Here is an 18381-nt window from a genome sequence, read left to right on the forward strand (position 1 = left end):
CCGGCCGCGACCGGGAGACTCATGGGCGACGCACAATTGGCCCAGCGTTGTCCAGGGTAGGGGAGGGAATGGCCGGCAGGGATGTAGCTCAGTTGATAGAGCATGGCGTTTGCAACGCCAGGGTTGTGGGTTCGATTCCCACGGGGGGCCAGTATAAAAACAATTGGTATTCACTAACTGTAAGTCGCTCTGGATAAGAGCGTCTGCTAAATGACTAAAATGTAAATGTAAAACCTGAGCCTACGCCTTCACTATAGTGAATCACTAAAACAATACAGAAATACACTACGGAAAAAGAAGGAACAGCATGTCAGAAATCAGCTCAATGTAATTGAAGAATCCATAGACTCTAACCACTTCTGGGAAAATTGGAAAACACTAAACAAACAACAACACGAAGAGCTATCTATCCAAAACTGAGATGTATGGGTAAACCACTTCTCCGATCTTTTTGGCCCTTTAACAAAGAACAAACAGCAAAAAAATATATATGATCAAATGCAAATCTTAGAATCAACTATTAAAGACTACCAGAACCCACTGGATTCTCCAATTACATTGAATGAACTACAGGACAAAATTCAAACCCTCCAACCCAAAAAGGCCTGTGGTGTTGATGGTATCCTCAGTGAAATGATAAAATATAAAGACCACAAATTCCAATTGGCTATACTTAAACTCTTTAACATCATCCTTAGCTCTGGCATCTTCCTCAATATTTGTAACCAAGGACTGATCACCCCAATCAAATTATCAAAATCCAGAAAAGAGCCGTTAAATTCTATAACCACTTAAAAGGAAGCGATTCCCAAACCTTCCATAACAAAGCCATCACCTACAGAGAGATGAACTTGGAGAAGAGTCCCCTAAGTAAGCTGGTCCTGGGGCTCTGTTCACAAACACAAACAGACCCCACAGAGCCCCAGGCCAACAACAACAACACAATTAGACCCAACCAAATCATGAGAAAACAAAAAGAGAATTACTTGACACATTGGAAAGAATTAACAAAAAAACTGAGCAAACTAGAATGCTATTTGGCTCTAAACAGAGAGTACACAGTGGCAGAATACCTGACTACTGTGACTGACCCAAACTTAAGGAAAGCTTTGACTATGTACAGACTCAGTGAGCATAGCCTGGCTATTGAGAAAGGCCGCCGTAGGCAGACCTGGCTCTCAAGAGAAGACAGGCTATGTGCACACTGCCCACAAAATGAGGTGGAAACTGAGCTGCACTTCCTAACCTCCTGCCAAATGTATGACCATATTAGAGACACATATTTCCCTCAGATTACAGAGATCCACAAAGAATTTGAAAACAAACCCAATTTTGATAAACTCCCTTATCTACTGGGTGAAAAACCACAGTGTGCCATCACAGCAGCAATATTTGTAACCTGTTGCCACAAGAAAAGGGCAACCAGTGAAGAACAAACACCATTGTAAATACAACCCATATTTATGTTTATTTATTTTCCCATTTGTACTTTAACTATTTGCACATTGTTACAACACTATATATAGACATAATATGACATTTGAAATGTCTTTATTCTTTTGGAACTTCTGAGTGTAATGTTTACTGTTAATATTTATTGTTTATTTCACATTTGTTTACTATCTACTTCACCTGCTTTGGCAATGTTAACACACGTTTCCCATGCCAATAAAGCCCTTAAATGGAATTGAAATTGAATTGAGAGAGAGAGAGAGAGAGAGAGAGGCCAACAACATAAATGTTCACTATATACAGGTGCAGCTCAATAAATTAGAATATTGTGGAAAAGTAAAGTAATTTCAATAATTCAATTGACAAAGTGAAACTCATATATATTGTGGATTAATTACACAAAAAGGGAAATAGTTCAAGCCTGTATTTGTTTTAATCTTCATGATTACGGCATACAGCTCATGAAAACCCCAAATTCAGTATCTCAGAAAATTAGAACATGACATAAGACCAGTGAAAAAAGGAAATGTAATACAGATGTCGGCCTTCTGAAAAGTATGTTCTTGTACATGTAGTCAGTACTTGGTTGGGGCTCCTTTTGCATGAATCACTGCATCTATGCGGCGTGGCATGGAGTCGATCAGCCTGTGGCACTGCTGAGGTGTTATGGAAGCCCAGGTTGCTTCGATAGCGGCCTTCAGCTCGTCTGCATTGTTGGGTCTCGTGTCTCTCATCTTCCTCTTGACAATACCCCATAAATTCTCTATGGGGTTCAGATCAGGCGAGTTTGCTGGCCAATCAAGGCGAGTTTGCTGGCCAATCAATTTTTTTTCTCCAGAAAATCACATTGTAGGATTTTTAATGAATTTATTTGCAAATTATGGTGGAAAATAAGTATTTGGTCAATAACAAAAGTTTCTCAATACTTTGTTGTATACCCTTTGTTGGCAATGACACAGGTCAAACGTTTTCTGTAAGTCTTCACAAGGTTTTCACACACTGTTGCTGGTATTTTGGCCCATTCCTCCATGCAGATCTCCTCTAGAGCAGTGATGTTTTGGGGCTGTCGCTGGGCAACATGGACTTTCAACTCCCTCCAAAGATTTTCTATGGGGTTGAGATCTGGAGACTGGCTAGGCCACTCCAGGACCTTGAAATGCTTCTTACGAAGCCACTCCTTCGTTGCCCGGGCGGTGTGTTTGGGATCATTGTCATGCTGAAAGACCCAGCCACGTTTCATCTTCAATGCCCTTGCTGATGGAAGGAGGTTTTCACTCAAAATCTCACGATACATGGCCCCATTCATTCTTTCCTTTACACGGATCAGTCGTCCTGGTCCCTTTGCAGAAAAACAGCCCCAAAGCATGATGTTTCCACCCCCATGCTTCACAGTAGGTATGGTGTTCTTTGGATGCAACTCAGCATTCTTTGTCCTCCAAACACGACGAGTTGAGTTTTTACCAAAAAGTTCTATTTTGGTTTCATCTGACCATATGACATTCTCCCAATCCTCTTCTGGATCATCCAAATGCACTCTAGCAAACTTCAGACGGGCCTGGACATGTACTGGCTTAAGCAGGGGGACACGTCTGGCACTGCAGGATTTGAGTCCCTGGCGGCGTAGTGTGTTACTGATGGTAGGCTTTGTTACTTTGGTCCCAGCTCTCTGCAGGTCATTCACTAGGTCCCCCCGTGTGGTTCTGGGATTTTTGCTCACCGTTTTTGTGATCATTTTGACCCCACGGGGTGAGATCTTGCGTGGAGCCCCAGATCGAGGGAGATTATCAGTGGTCTTGTATGTCTTCCATTTCCTAATAATTGCTCCCACAGTTGATTTCTTCAAACCAAGCTGCTTACCTATTGCAGATTCAGTCTTCCCAGCCTGGTGCAGGTCTACAATTTTGTTTCTGGTGTCCTTTGACAGCTCTTTGGTCTTGGCCATAGTGGAGTTTGAAGTGTGACTGTTTGAGGTTGTGGACAGGTGTCTTTTATACTGATAACAAGTTCAAACAGGTGCCATTAATACAGGTAACGAGTGGAAGACAGAGGAGCCTCTTAAAGAAGAAGTTACAGGTCTGTGAGAGCCAGAAATCTTGCTTGTTTGTAGGTGACCAAATACTTATTTTCCACCATAATTTGCAAATAAATTCATAAAAAATCCTACAATGTGATTTTCTGGAAAAAAAATTCTCAATTTGTCCGTCATAGTTGACGTGTACCTATGATGAAAATTACAGGCCTCTCTCATCTTTTTAAGTGGGAGAACTTGCACAATTGGTGGCTGACTAAATACTTTTTTCCCCCACTGTATATTAATTTCACTTTGTCAATTTAATTATTGAAATTACTTAACTTTTCCACAATATTCTAATTTATTGAGCTGCACCTGTAAGCACCACATAGCCTTTAAGGTCATACGGTTGGGCTGAAGCTCCTCATGAAGCAAGTACTGTACTGCACCACCTTTTGGATTGATATGTGACCCCATACCCCTGGTTCAGTAGAGGACAGTAGAGTTGGGCACGACTCTGGCACTGTCATTCTTATCAGTGTGTGAATGACAATGTCATTGTCAATGTGAACAAATGTCAATGTCAGTGCTAATAGGCCTACCAATGCCAATAGGCCTACCAATGCTAATAGGCCTACCAATGCCAATAGGCCTACCAATGCTAATAGACCTACCAATGCTAATTGGCCTACCAATGCCAATAGGCCTACCAATGCTAATAGGCCTACCAATGCTAATAGGCCTACCAATGCCAATAGGCCTACCAATGCCAATAGGCCTACCAATGCCAATAGGCCTACCAATGCCAATAGGCCTACCAATGCCAATAGGCCTACCAATGCTAATAGGCCTACCAATGCCAATGTCAATGTCAATACTAATGTGAGTAGCAGACATACTCAGCTGTATAATATGACCGGTAGGCAGTAGAGGAAGTCTCCTGTATTAAAGCCACACATTACTCTGAGAGAAACACCATACTGACATGCCAGTCATGCCTCAATCACCACCTGTCCTCCGTCCTCACCTCTCCTTCTCTTCCAGGGCCTCCTGCTGCAGCCTGGCTCCTAGTGACCCTCCCTCACACTCCTCCTCGTCCTCCTCCATCTTCCTCATCATCATCCTCTCTCTCTCCAGAACCAGGCAGCGCTGGGACTCTTCCTCTGCCAGAGAGGCCATCTTCTCAGCCCTGCCCCGTGCTAGCTGGACCTCCTGACAACATCACAGCAGAGGAGGAGAGTGGTCATGTCAATAGTTTATTAACATTTAGTTAAGGAGGGTTGTTTACAACACAATGCGTCAGGATTGAGGAGGGGAGATGTGTACAGTATATTTACAATATTATTACTGGAGTACTGTATTGTGGGAGGAGTGGATACATGCAATCAGGGTTGAGGAGTGTCAGTGAAATGTAACCACAGCATTTGAAAATGAGTGTGTGTATAAATGTGTGCGTGTACCTCCTGCAGCAACTGGACCTTGGTCTCCAGGATCTCCTGCTGCCTCGCCTCACAGCGACGCTGCAGCTCCTCCTCATTCTGATTGGTCAGGCTCTCAGACGTCGACCTATCAGAGCACAGGATCACAGTGATACAGCTTTAGTACCAGAAATATAAAACTCACAGCGCAGAATGAAAATTTCACATTCTGTACATAACATACTGTATGTTCATATAAAAATGATACATGCTTCTGTAGATGTCTGTACTGTTGTACTGCAGGGTATGTCGTTTGCTGTACCCTGTGTATTTTACTATTCCAAAGTTTAAAAGCTAACAACCATTCTCACTGGAGAGTGATAGTGTATTATATAATGTAATCCAGGGACTGAGGCTTGGTCCCTGCTCTCTACATTTATCTTGAATGCGTTGTGGTCCTCTGACAGTTCTCAGTATTACAGCGAGCATCCATTACTGCTCCTCACAGTACAGTTAGAGTTAGCCCGGGGCTACTGCTGCTCTCAAGAGACTGTTGCTCTAACTGCTTTTCCACTTTGGCAATCAGTCAGTCTTTTTATAACTCTAATGACAATCACAGAACTAACCTCTGTTTATTTATGAATCAGAGAGAGAGAGAGAGAGAGAGAGAGAGAGAGAGAGAGAGAGAGAGAGAGAGAGAGAGAGAGAGAGAGAGAGAGAGAGAGAGAGAGAGAGAGAGAGAGAACACCCCCTGTCCTAAAGGGACTGACCCTGTTCTGTAGCCATTCTCCCCCAGGGCTATAGTGTTGGAGAGATTTCACTGTGTCTTGACAAAGTACTTAATTGATTTATTAAGTAATTCATTATCTGTATACAGTGCTGATGAATAAAAATTGGTAAATAGAACTCCAATAAATTATGTTATGTTTGTGTGGAGGGATCACACCTACATAAACTGTAACTGTCATTTTGATAGTTTTTATAAAAAATGTTCTGATTATAGAATATACCTATTCATTAATTGTACTGAGAAATCACTTTCCTATAACAGAGGAAAAGTCCTGCAAAAAGAAACAACCATTACTTCCAAAAAATATAACAGGTTGATGTTTCCCACAACCGTGTTGACCACCTTTAGATAGCACTAACTCAGACTAGAATAATCTGACCAACTTTAGATAGCACTAACTCAGACTAGAATAATCTTATCCATGTCCTCTATTTGAGGCCTTTACCTAAAATACTGTAAAACCCATAACACCTGTGAGACATAATGTTTAAAATATAAAAAGGACCCCAAGACACTAGAAGGTACACTGAAGGTGTGAGTGTTGTCAGAATGAAAGCTTATGTAGTTCCACTGGTGTTGCTGCTGTGTTTGTCTGGGTCACGGTCTCAGGGAGGGGGGGGGGGGGAAATGAAGTTCACTATGAGAGCCAGAAGACTTCAGCGTTGACCGACCCACAGACAACCACCACCAAACCTGACATCATCTGGACTGAGCTGAAGGAGCTGAGAGGCATTGTGGTGGAACAGAGAAATTCTATAAGAGCCAGGTGGAGAACCTGAAGATATTGAGCGCAGGTCATTTGTGACAGTCATATTTTCATGTTATCAATTAAGTCTTATATTATTAGTAGCCTAAACCAACTTAGCTGTGAAAAGATACTGACTGAATGTTGTTCTAGCCATGGGGACCAGACTGACAAGCAGTGAGAGAGCGGTGGAGGAACTGAAGAGACAGAATGCATGTGATAAGACAACGACATCACAACTTATAGACCTCAGTATGGCGTTACAATGATGTTCATTATAAATGTTTTACATGACTGTAATGAGAAGTCAACCCGAGGCACTAAACTATTGTACTGTGTTGTGTTTTGCTGGTTGCCTGGGAGACAGACATTTTGGCTGGTTATTTTGCCGTCGTTCAAGTTCACCAGAGTTCAAAGATGTGGCGCTAGTGTGGATCATAGATGTGCCAGAAAAAGGAATTAGAAGTACATTTTACATTTTAGTCATTTAGCAGACGCTCTTATCCAGAGCGACTTACATTATTATTTTTATTTTATTTTTCATACTGGCCCCCCGTGGGAATCAAACCCACAACCCTGGCGTTGCAAACACCATGCTCTACATCCCTGCCGGCCATTCCCTCCCCTACCCTGGACGACGCTGGGCCAATTGTGCGCCGCCCCATGGGTCTCCCGGTCGTGGCCGGCTACGACAGAGCCTGGATTCGAACCAGGATCTCTAGTGGCACAGCTAGCACTGCGATGCAGTGCCTTAGACCACTGAGCCACTCGGGAGACTGTAGTAGGCCTACTACCTTCGGAAACTGTAAAAATGTGCTCCAGACCCCTACTTTGCCCTGATAATTGTAGCAGTATATTGAAATGTAAAAAGATAGATGCAATGGATAACAGAATAAGATATTTGCTTGATAAGTGCAATGACTAGTACCAAGCAGTAGCTTTTAGTTGTTTATTCTTACCCATATTCACAGACAAACCAAAGGTGGCGTTCTTCACTGCTCTGACAGACAATATTCAACTTGGACCATTCAGCACTGAAACTACTCTGACCTACAGCAAAGTCATCACAAACATCAGCAAGGCTTACAACCACTTCACAGGTACAACATCCTTTGCATCCATTTAAGCTATATGATGACAGCTGAAGAAAAATGTACTTGTGAATATATACAGTACCAGTCAAAAGTTTAGACACACCTACTCATTCCATGGTTTTTCTTTATTTTTACTATTTTCTACATTGTAGAATAACAGTGAAGACATCAAAACTATGAAATAACACATATGGAATCATGTAGTAACCAAAGAAGTGGTAAACAAATAAAAATGTATTTTATGTTTGAGATTCTTCAAATAGCCACCCTTTGCCTTGATGACAGCTTTGCACACTCTTGGCATTCTCTCAACCAGCTCCACCTGGAATGCTTTTTCAACAGTCTTGAAGGAGTTCCCACATATGCTGAGCACTTGTTGGCTGCTTTTCCTTCACTCTCTGGTCCGACTCATCCCAAACCATCTCAATTGGGTTGAGGTCAGGGGATTGTGGAGGCCAGGTCATCTGATGCAGCACCCCATGACTCTCCTTCTTGGTAAAATAGCCCTTACACAGCCTGGAGGTGTGTAGTGTCATTCTCCTGTTGAAAAACAAATAATAGTCCCACTAAGCCCAAACCAGATGGGATGGCGTATCGCTGCAGAATTCTGTGGTGAAAAGTGTGCCTTGAATTCTAAATAAATCACAGACAGTGTCACCAGCAAAGCATCCCCACACCATAACACCTCCTCCTCCATGCTTTACGGTGGGAAATTCACATGCAGAGATCATCCGCTCACCCACACCGCGTCTCACAAAGACATGGCGGTTGGAACCAGAAATCTCAAATTTTGACTCCAGACCATGTCCATTGCTCGTGTTTCTTGGCCCAAGCAAGTCTCTTCTTCTTACAGTGCCTTCCAAAAGTATTCATCCCCTTTGGCTTTTTTCCTATTTTGTTGCATTACAACCTGTAATTTAAATTGATTTTTATTTGGATTTCATGTAATGGATATACACAAAATATTCCAAACTGGTGATGTGAAATAAAAATAAAAAAAATATTTCTAAAAATTCGAGAATTTTTTTTTACAGAAAAGTGGTGCGTGCATATGTATTCACCCCCTTTACTATGAAGCCCCTAAATAAGATCTGGTGCAACCAATTACCTTCAGAAGTCACATAATTAGTTAAATAAAGTCCACCTGTGTGCAATCTAAGTGTCACATGATCTGTCACATGATCTCAGTATATATACACCTGTTCTGAAAGGCCCCAGAGTCTGCAACACCACTAAGCAAGGGGCACCACCAAGCAATCGGCACCATGAAGACCAAGGAGCTCTCCAAACAGGTCAGGGACAAAGTTGTGGAGAAGTACAGATCAGGGTTGGGTTATAAAAAAATATCAGAAACTTTGAACATCCCACGGAGCACCATTAAATCCATTGTAAAAAAAATTGAAAGAATATGGCACCACAACAAACCTGCCAAGAGAGGGCCACCCACCAAAACTCACGGACCAGGCAAGGAGGGCATTCATCAGAGAGGCAACAAAGAGACCAAAGATAACCCTGAAGGAGCTGCAAAGCTCCACAGTGGAGATTGGAGTATCTGTCCATAGGACCACTTTAAGCCGTACACTCCACAGAGCTGGGCTTTACGGAAGAGTGGCCAGAAAAAAGCCATTGCTTAAAGAAAAAAATAAGCAAACACGTTTGGTGTTCGCCAAAAGGCATGTGGGAGACTCCCCAAACATATGGAAGAAGGTACTCTGGTCAGATGAGACTAAAATTGAGCTTTTTGGCCAACATGGAAAACGCTATGTCTGGCGCAAACCCAACACCTCTCATCACCCCGAGAACATAGTTATGCATGCTCAAGTTTTTTGTTTTTTTGTGTTATTTGTTGTATGTTTCACAAACAAATATATTTTGCATCTTCAAAGTGGTAGGCATGTTGTGTAAACCAAATGATACAAACCCCCCCAAAATCAGTAAGGCAACAAAATAGGAGAAATGCCAAGGGGGGTGAATACTTTTGCAAGCCACTGTATTGGTGTCCTTTAGTAGTGGTTTATTTGCAGCAATTCGACCTGCAATTTCTGAGGCTGGTAACTCTAATGAACTTATCCTCTGCAGCAGAGGTAACTCTGGGTCATCCTTTTCTGTGGCGGTCCTCATGAGAGCCAGTTCCATCATAACGCTTGATGTTTTTTGCGACTGCACTTGAAGAAACTTTAAAAGTTATTGAAATGTTCCGCATTGACTGACCTTCATGTCTTAAAGTAATGATGGACTGTCGTTTCTCCTTGCTTATTTGAGCTGTTCTTGCCATAATATGGACTTGGTCTTTTACCAAATAGGGCTATCTTCTGTATACCAACCCTACCTTGTCACAACACAACTGATTGGCTCAAACGCATTAAAAAGGAAAGAAATTCCACAAATTAACTTTTAACAAGGCACACCTGTTAATTGATATGCATTCCAGATGACTACCTCATGAAGCTGGTTGAAAGAATGCCAAGAGTGTGCAAAGCTGGCATCAAGGCAAAAGGTGGCTATTTGAAGAATCTCAAATATAAAATATATTTTGATTTGTTTAACACTTTTTTAGTTACTACATGATTTCATATGTGTTATTTCATAGTTTTGATGTCTTCACTATTATTCTACAATAAAAAAAAAAAGAAGAAAAAAAAAAGAAAAACCCTTGAATGAGTAAGTGTGTCCAAACTTTTGACTGGTAGTGTAAATATATATTTCCTGATGCAGGTATCTTCACAGCACCAGTAAGGGGAGTCTACTACTTCAGATACAGTTCTCTCTGTATCTTGACAAATACATATCCACAAATGGGTGTATTTTTGTATAAGAATGATCAGAGAATGGCATCCGCATATGAAGGGGACAATGATGGCATGTTTGCAAATGTATCTAATGCAGCTGTCCTGGAGTTAGAGGTGGGAGATGTGGTCTACCTGTGTCTCCCTGTAAACTACAGACTCTATGGTGGTACAGACAATAGGAGCACCTTCAGTGGCTTCCTGCTCTTCACCATTTAAATGATGATCTGATAAGCTCATCGGAGCTTCAGTGTGTCCATGAGAAACTACTATGTTTTTTCCTCCCACCAATAAAAACATTAACATAATTATTTGTTCCCAGACTGATTAATTAATGTAATTAAGTATGGAATAAGGTGTTGATTGATTGGTAAGTACTTCTATGAGAAGTTGTGTTACACTATTATTCTTGAATCTAACATTTAGCACGGTAAATAGAGAGAACTATATTCAAAACAAACGGACTGGTAAAAGAATACAACCATTAAGATGAATGAATTTTAATGAATTTTAGTAAAGTCAGTATGTCTAGAGTCAGATGATGAAGGAGGGAAGGTTCTACTTTAGGGTGAACCAAGCTTATAGAGGGAGATCTATGACAGGGTATAGAGCAGTGGTATTCAAAGTCGGTGTCACGACCCCTAGCGGGGTTCACCCAAATCCGAGTGGAAAAAATGCAGTTCCCGCTGAAAAAGTTGGAATACTACTGGTATAGAGTATGTTGTATCTGAGGAGATATATCTCTACCACTGAGACAGACAGCTGCTCTATTCACAGACAGGTGCTGGGGCTCAAATACTCCATGGCTCAGCAAAACAACCCAGAGACTACCCTTCTCTCCGTATCACCCTCTCCCTCTGTCTCTACCTGTCCTTCATTTTACCGACAGGCTACCCCCCTTCTCTCCCTCTCACTTCATCTCTCCCACTCCCTCTCCCTTATCCCTTTATCTTTAGTCCAACTATCCACAGAGGCCACTTCATACTCTTCAAAAGCATGTCAGAGCCCGGCCCTCCCCACCAGGCATTCCTCAGGGCTTTAAAGCTGTTGTTAGGTGAGTCTACAGTACATGACAGAGGAAGGGTTAGGAGGGGTTCATATAGGACCGGGACCCTCATGCCCTGAGGGCAGCTGTAGTCTGAAGAGTGAACAGCAGGAATCTATCTGAGGACCAGACTGGACAGTACAGGGGGGGGGGTTTAATACCTCAGTCTGAATATAGAGATCAACTGTAAAGTGAGGAGGCTGGACACTCCTAGTATCTGTCTGTGCAAGGACATGGTAGTTTACTCACAGGGCCTTGTCCAGAATCTCCTGTTTCTCTGTGAGTTCCTGCTTCAAGCTCTCCACCTCCACTTTCAACTCAATGTTCTGGAACACACAGAGAGAAACGTCACATCACAACAGTCTGCTAAATGGCATATTATTTATTATTATTATTATTAACAATATATCATAGAGAAACCATGAACTGTGCATATGTAATATATAATAAAACAATAATTGTGTAACTGTTCAATTCTGTTAAGAGGCATGAATTGACTCAGATTGGCTTCATAATACAGTATACAAAATGAATCTCCAAAAGTACACAACCCATATCTCAGTGATATGAGAGTGAAGCAGGTTTATAAATAGCAGAGAGGGATATGAGCACCTGCTAGTTCAGTCTCCCCAGCCACCCATCCCTCCCCCAGCCACCTATCTAACACCCTCCCCTCTCTTCCCCCCACCGCCCCCAGCCCATAGCAACAGGGACAGTTATAACCCCAGGTACTGGAGCAGGGCAGCAACAGCCTGTTAATGGCTATGGGAACACTCATGTGGCTTGTTAGATATACAGTATGATATAGAACTCATAACAAAGACATGTTGAATTGCTAGCCTGTTACTCTGTAAACCGTGTGTGCATACCTACACATACACTGCATGTATGGACATTGACACACACACACACACACGCACAAAGCCGCGCACACATGCACAATCTCACAAACACACACACACACTGCCCACACACGCACGACGAATGCATGCACGCACACAAGCATCATAAACACACACGCACACACACAATGTCCCTCCGTATTCCTGCTACAGTATCCTGGGGCCGGGATTCCTCCAGCTAACTTTATTATTTAGGTTAGTAGGGAATGGGCCTATAATTATTACTGGGCCAAATGAGGTCAGTCCAATAAGGGCAGAATCATGTGAGTCTCAACATTTCTGGACTACTGTCTCTGTTCTGTCAATATTACTGGACTACTGTCTCTGTTCTGTCAATATTACTGGACTACTGTCTCTGTTCTGTCAATATTACTGGACTACTGTCTCTGTTCTGTCAATATTACTGGACTACTGTCTCTATTCTCTCAATATTACTGGACTACTGTCTCTGTTCTGTCAATATTACTGGACTACTGTCTCTGTTCTCTCAATATTACTGGACTACTGTCTCTGTTCTCTCAATATTACTGGACTACTGTCTCTGTTCTGTCAATATTACTGGACTACTGTCTCTGTTCTGTCAATATTACTGGACTGACTACTGCATGTCTCTGTTCTGTCAACATTGTTAATCAGGAGGTGCACGAAGTTAACTGCACATACTTTGCAGCCATGGCATTTAGAAGGAGCAAAACAAATGTTACAATCAGATGTTTTCATCTGATTTGATTATATTGGTATTGGTCATGGCTTGTCTGGACACAAAACATTGTTGTACAGTCGCTCTGTCGGTCCTTAATTGTTGCTCTGCACTTCATAGAAATAAGTCCCTGGATTACAAGGAGATCATCCATTGATGATATCGTTATAATATGATCATGATAACCTTTATTTCTATGCTGTGGATAACAAGATGAAGGCGATTAACCTTCATCCTCTACTGGGGGAGCTGATGGAGGGATGATCTTTATGCTTCAAAGGTAATATCAAAGTTGAATATTAATGAAGTAAACATCTAGTTAGCCAACACAGTGGATTATCACCGACCCAGTGGTTTATTACAGCAGCTGTAGGTGTCTAGTAGCCTGGTCCCAGATCTGTTTGTGCAGTCTTGCCAACTCCATTGCATTGATTTGATGATGACAGCAGTGGAGTTGGCAAGACAGCACAAACAGATCTGGGACCAGGCTAGGTGTCTAAGGCTGCAGTCAGAGAAAGTCACACAGAAAGCTGATCTGGTAGTCTCCCTGCAGCAGATAGGCTACAGGTATAAAGGCATAAACTGTTCATAGAGTAAATGATCGCCTATCATATACTGTACCTGATTTGACTGTAGCCTGCAGTAATGTCAGAGGGGTGGATATAGAAAGCTGATATCTGTTTGAAACTCTGAGGTGTTCACTTGGGGTCTCTGATTGGTGGCGTCGAAGGGATTTTCTCAAATACTATTGGCCCACTGCCCCCAGGCCAGACAGCAGCTGCTGGGGTATCACCTTTGCCACAACGACCGGTCTCAACCAGTCTTAACCAGTCAGCTTTTTAAAGGCAGGTGGGCAGGTCTGTTTTTCAAAATAAATATACAGTATAACTTCGGGCTCATGTGATCTAATGGAAGACATTGCATTGTTCACACTAGTTATCACGTTCCAGGTATTATTATATTTTACTGCAGTGGGCTAAATCAGGGTCACACAGAGTGTTACTTGGTAGTCTTAAACAAATCTACTTTAAACAAAAGTATACATCTCACACACATGGTTATGGGCTTTAAAAAAAGAAGACACATTATACCATGTCAGATACAGAGTTGAAATGTATTTCACAGAAGACTGAAATATAACAAAACTGTTTGACATAGAAACACTGGATTTTCGGTGGGTTTTTTGAATATGAATAACATTCCACTGATGAGGCCACTAGAGGGCAATTTGGTCATTTGACAGCAGGAAAGCGGTTTACAAATTCTCTTTATATTAGCTCTTGCTCTGGGTTTACTCTACTATCTCTGAGCTCAGATCAGTCTCTAAGGACAGGGCAGTGTGATTGGCAGCTGCAGTTAACACTCAGAAACAGGTCTGAGACCTGCTGTCAGGTATCGTGATCATCACTGGCTGGGAGCTGCAGCATAAACAGTCAACAGGAAGAGCGCTTGAAACTACAGTATGTACTGTAAACAAGCATAGGAGATACACTGGGCCATGATTACTGTATTCATTCATTCATTCATTCATTCAATTGCGTGACTTAGCATGACTCTTTCATCATCTGGAGCTAAATAAGCATTTTCATGTATGATGAACCCAGACCACACAGCATAGACCTTCACCCAAAACTATCTCACCCTCTCTCTCTGTCACACACACACACACACACACACACACACACACACACACACACACACACACACACACACTGCAGCAGCAGCACATTAAATAGCAACACTGCATATGAAATAGTAAAATAGCAACAAATGGCTATTCTCCCCATGAAGCTCCCATCCCCTGCCCCTGCAACCCCCTCCTCTGTCTCTCTTGAGACTCACCCTCTTGTGGACATCGTGGCTGCTCCTACCCCCTCTCCTCCACCCTTCATTGCCCCAGTGAGACTCACCCTCTTGTGGACATCGTGGCTGCTGTCCTCGTACTTCTGCTGGATCCTCTCCTCCAGGAAGTAGATTCTCAGCTTCAGGCTGAAGTTCTCCTTCTTCAGGTCGTTCAGGTGCTGAGAAATAGTGCGGTAACCACGGAAACTGTTAGACATGGTGACAGGTTTTTCACAGGGGGCAACAGACCCCCCCATTCAGTCCCGCATCCTAACTAAAGCAACACTGAACAAAAACGTAATAACATGAACAAAGATCATTTCAAATCTATCAGTAGAACAGTCATTACTGTCTAACGGTCAACAACACTAACGGTCAACTATGGAGTGACAGTCAAACTCAGAGAGGAGAGCTGCCCCCTCGTTTTCTACATGGAAGGGGGGGGGGCTGGGGCTGAGGGGGGCATTGGCAGTGGCAGTGGGGGTTGGGGGTGTTGGAGGAGGGGGGAGGGGTGTTAAAGAGTTGTGTCTTAGTTTCTTTTTTTAACACTGGGAAGTTATCCCAGGAATCTGACACAGGCCGGAGAGAATGGCTCAGACAGACCACAGGCAGAGCTGTTCTGCTGCTGTAGCTGATAGGTAATGCATACTGTATGTCACTTGACTTTGTGCAGTAGCCTTCAATTTGATCCCTTAGTGATTTGGAGGCCATCCACCCAGGAGAGGACTAAGTGATTTGGCAGAGGCCAGTCTGAGACCAGTCTGAAACTGCAAAACACCTAAACTAGTTGAACTGGAACCAGAAATGCTGAGACAACACTGTTAGTTCATGTATATCTAGAGTGAAGCATATGAGATACGAATGTCAACATTTGACAACCATGAAGTTACTAGACGCTATCTGACCTGAAGGGGGTGCTATAGCTCCACTCTCCTGCCCTGTTCACATGAGTTAGTGGAAACACTACACTCTGAACCCCGGAATGCTGCACTGATCCAGGGATATTTTTAGGAGCTATAACGCTCTGGCTGTCACTGTGGAATTCCAGAGTAGCGCTGTCCTGTGGGCCGTGAGGGGTAGAAGGGTAGTGGAAGTGAGGGAAAGACACTAAAACAGACTGACACACACACACACACACACACGCACACACGCACACACACACACACACACACACGAGTGCACACACACACACACACACACACACACACACATGAGTGCACACACACACACCAATGAGAGGTGTATGAAGAGTAGACCATACAAACAGTAAGTAAACAAGACTGCAATGGCTAGGCCAGGCCAGCGACTGAGTGGCTGAGACACAAACAGGTCAGAGAACGATCATCATCTGTGACAACACTGTATTCTATCATATAGGTTACAGCAGAGCTGTAGAGAGAGAACCCCAGTCCAGTCCACCCATTACAATCAATACAATACATTTAATCCATCACAATGTATAGACTATGGCAGAGCTGGAGAGAACACCAGAACACCCATAACCCATTACAACCCAATTAGAGCTCATTCAGAAGAGATCATTGAATGTAACCAAACCAGATGCATGGAAAATGAAACCATCCCTATTCTATCAATGTACTTTCCCTTTCCGACGACTGCTCATAGTCTAGTGACTGTACTACATGGGATAGAGCACATCCAGACATTTTCGGGAGTCCCGTACCAACTTTTAAATTGTACCCCACTGTTTTTTATTATTGGGGTGTATCTAAGCATCCATTATTACAATCAGACTGGATTAAAGCCGTCCAGATAAATATCTGAGTAGTGAAAGGCTCCTACGTCACACCAGCCACATCTCATAGACATTTTCCAGCTGTGACTTCCCTCCCTCGTCAAGCAGAGCTGAGCCGCTGTCACGATCGTCTGACGAATGAGACCAAAGCGCAGCGCGTTGAGTGAACATGACTTTATTAAATTAAAGTACTCAATGCCAAAACAACAAACAATGACGATACGTGAAGTCCACAGTGACAAAGACTGAATACGGAACAAAAACCCACAACACTAAGGTGAACACTGACAGTTTAAATATGGCTCCCAATCAGAGATAACGAGCCGACAGCTGACACTCGTTACCACTGATTGGGAGTCACACGACCAAACAAGGAAACACAACCAAAACCAAACCAAACACAACAAAACGAACACACCCTGGCTCAACATACAAAGTCCCGGAGCCAGAGCGTGACAGTACCCCCCCCTAAAGGCGCGGACTGCGACCGCGCCTCAAAAACCCCAAACAGGGGAGGGCTGGGTGGGCATTACTCCTCGGAGGCGGCTCCGGCTCCGGGCTTGACCACCACCCTTCTTCAATCCCCCCGTAGCGCCCCCGGTCCGATCTGACCCAGCTGGTAGGATCTGGACTGACGACGCGCACCCCTGGCTTGGCGCGTGAGGCAGGAACGGACCGGACCTGGCTGACGATACGCACCCTAGGCTTGATGCGTGGAGCCGGACCGGGCCTCACCAGGCTGACGACTCGCATCCCTGGCTTGGTGCGAGTAGTAGGAATGGGCTGGATCAGGCTGACGGCTCGCACCCTTGGCTTGGTGCGAGTAGCAGGGACGAGCTGAACCAGGCTGACGACTCGCAACCTTGGCTTGGTGCGAGTAACAGGAACGGGCTGGACCAGGCCGACGACTCGTACCCCTGGCTTGGTGCGAGTAGCAGGAACGGGCTGGACCAGGCTGACGACTCGCACCCTTGGCTTGGTGCGAGTAGCAGGAACGGGCTGGACCAGGCTGACGACTCGCACCCTTGGCTTGGCGCGAGTAGCAGGAACAGGCCGGGCTGGGCTGGCGACGCACACCGTAGGTTTTGTGCGTGGAGCAGGAACAGGCCGGGCTGGGCTGGCGACGCACACCGTAGGCTTTGTGCGTTGAGCAGGAACAGGCCGGGCTGGGCTGGCGACGCACACCGTAGGCTTTGTGCGTTGAGCAGGAACAGGCCGGGCTGGGCTGGCGACGCACACAGTAGGCTTTGTGCGTTGAGCAGGAACAGGCCGGGCTGGGCTGGCGACGCACACCGTAGGTTTTGTGCGTGGAGCAGGAACAGGCCGGGCTGGGCTGGCGACGCACACCGTAGGTTTTGTGCGTGGAGCAGGAACAGGCCGGGCTGGGCTGGCGACGCACACCGTAGGCTTTGTGCGTTGAGCAGGAACAGGCCGGGCTGGGCTGGCGACGCACACCGTAGGCTTTGTGCGTTGAGCAGGAACAGGCCGGGCTGGGCTGGCGACGCACACCGTAGGTCTGGTACGTGGAGCAGGAACAGGCCGGGCAGGGCTGTCGACGCACACCGTAGGCTTTGTGCGTGGAGCAGGAACAGGCCGGGCTGGGCTGGCGACGCACACCGTGGACTTGGTGCGTGGAGTAGGAACAGGCCGGTCCATACTGGGAACACACACCACTGGCCTTAACCGGGGATCAGGAACGGGCCGGACCGGACTGGTAACACACCTCAGTCTCTCACGCCGTGCCTCAACTACTTCCCTCCCTCTACTCGCCAATGGCTCCCGTAATCCGGTAGCCTTCTCTCCACGTCTCCCTGTGGCAGCCTCCTGCTGCCCAGCCGCC

The 18381-nt window shown here is 44.5% G+C and overlaps 1 protein-coding gene across 1 annotated transcript in view; it reads right to left on the reverse strand.

Moving 5' to 3' along the window:
• Window positions 1–18381, reverse strand: part of pde4dip (phosphodiesterase 4D interacting protein) — a 116521-nt gene that overhangs the window by 59779 nt on the left and 38361 nt on the right. Inside the window, exons 4-7 of the mRNA XM_084164200.1 lie at window positions 14854–14964; window positions 11591–11667; window positions 4924–5029; window positions 4491–4675 (exon numbers count right to left, since the gene is read on the reverse strand). Of these exons, the coding sequence (XP_084020326.1) occupies window positions 4491–4675; window positions 4924–5029; window positions 11591–11667; window positions 14854–14964 (479 nt within the window). The remainder of the gene's footprint in view (window positions 1–4490; window positions 4676–4923; window positions 5030–11590; window positions 11668–14853; window positions 14965–18381) is intronic.

This window comes from Coregonus lavaretus (assembly GCF_964263955.1).
Source record: "Coregonus lavaretus genome assembly, chromosome: 6".
In the NCBI taxonomy this organism is placed as follows: domain Eukaryota; kingdom Metazoa; phylum Chordata; class Actinopteri; order Salmoniformes; family Salmonidae; genus Coregonus; species Coregonus lavaretus.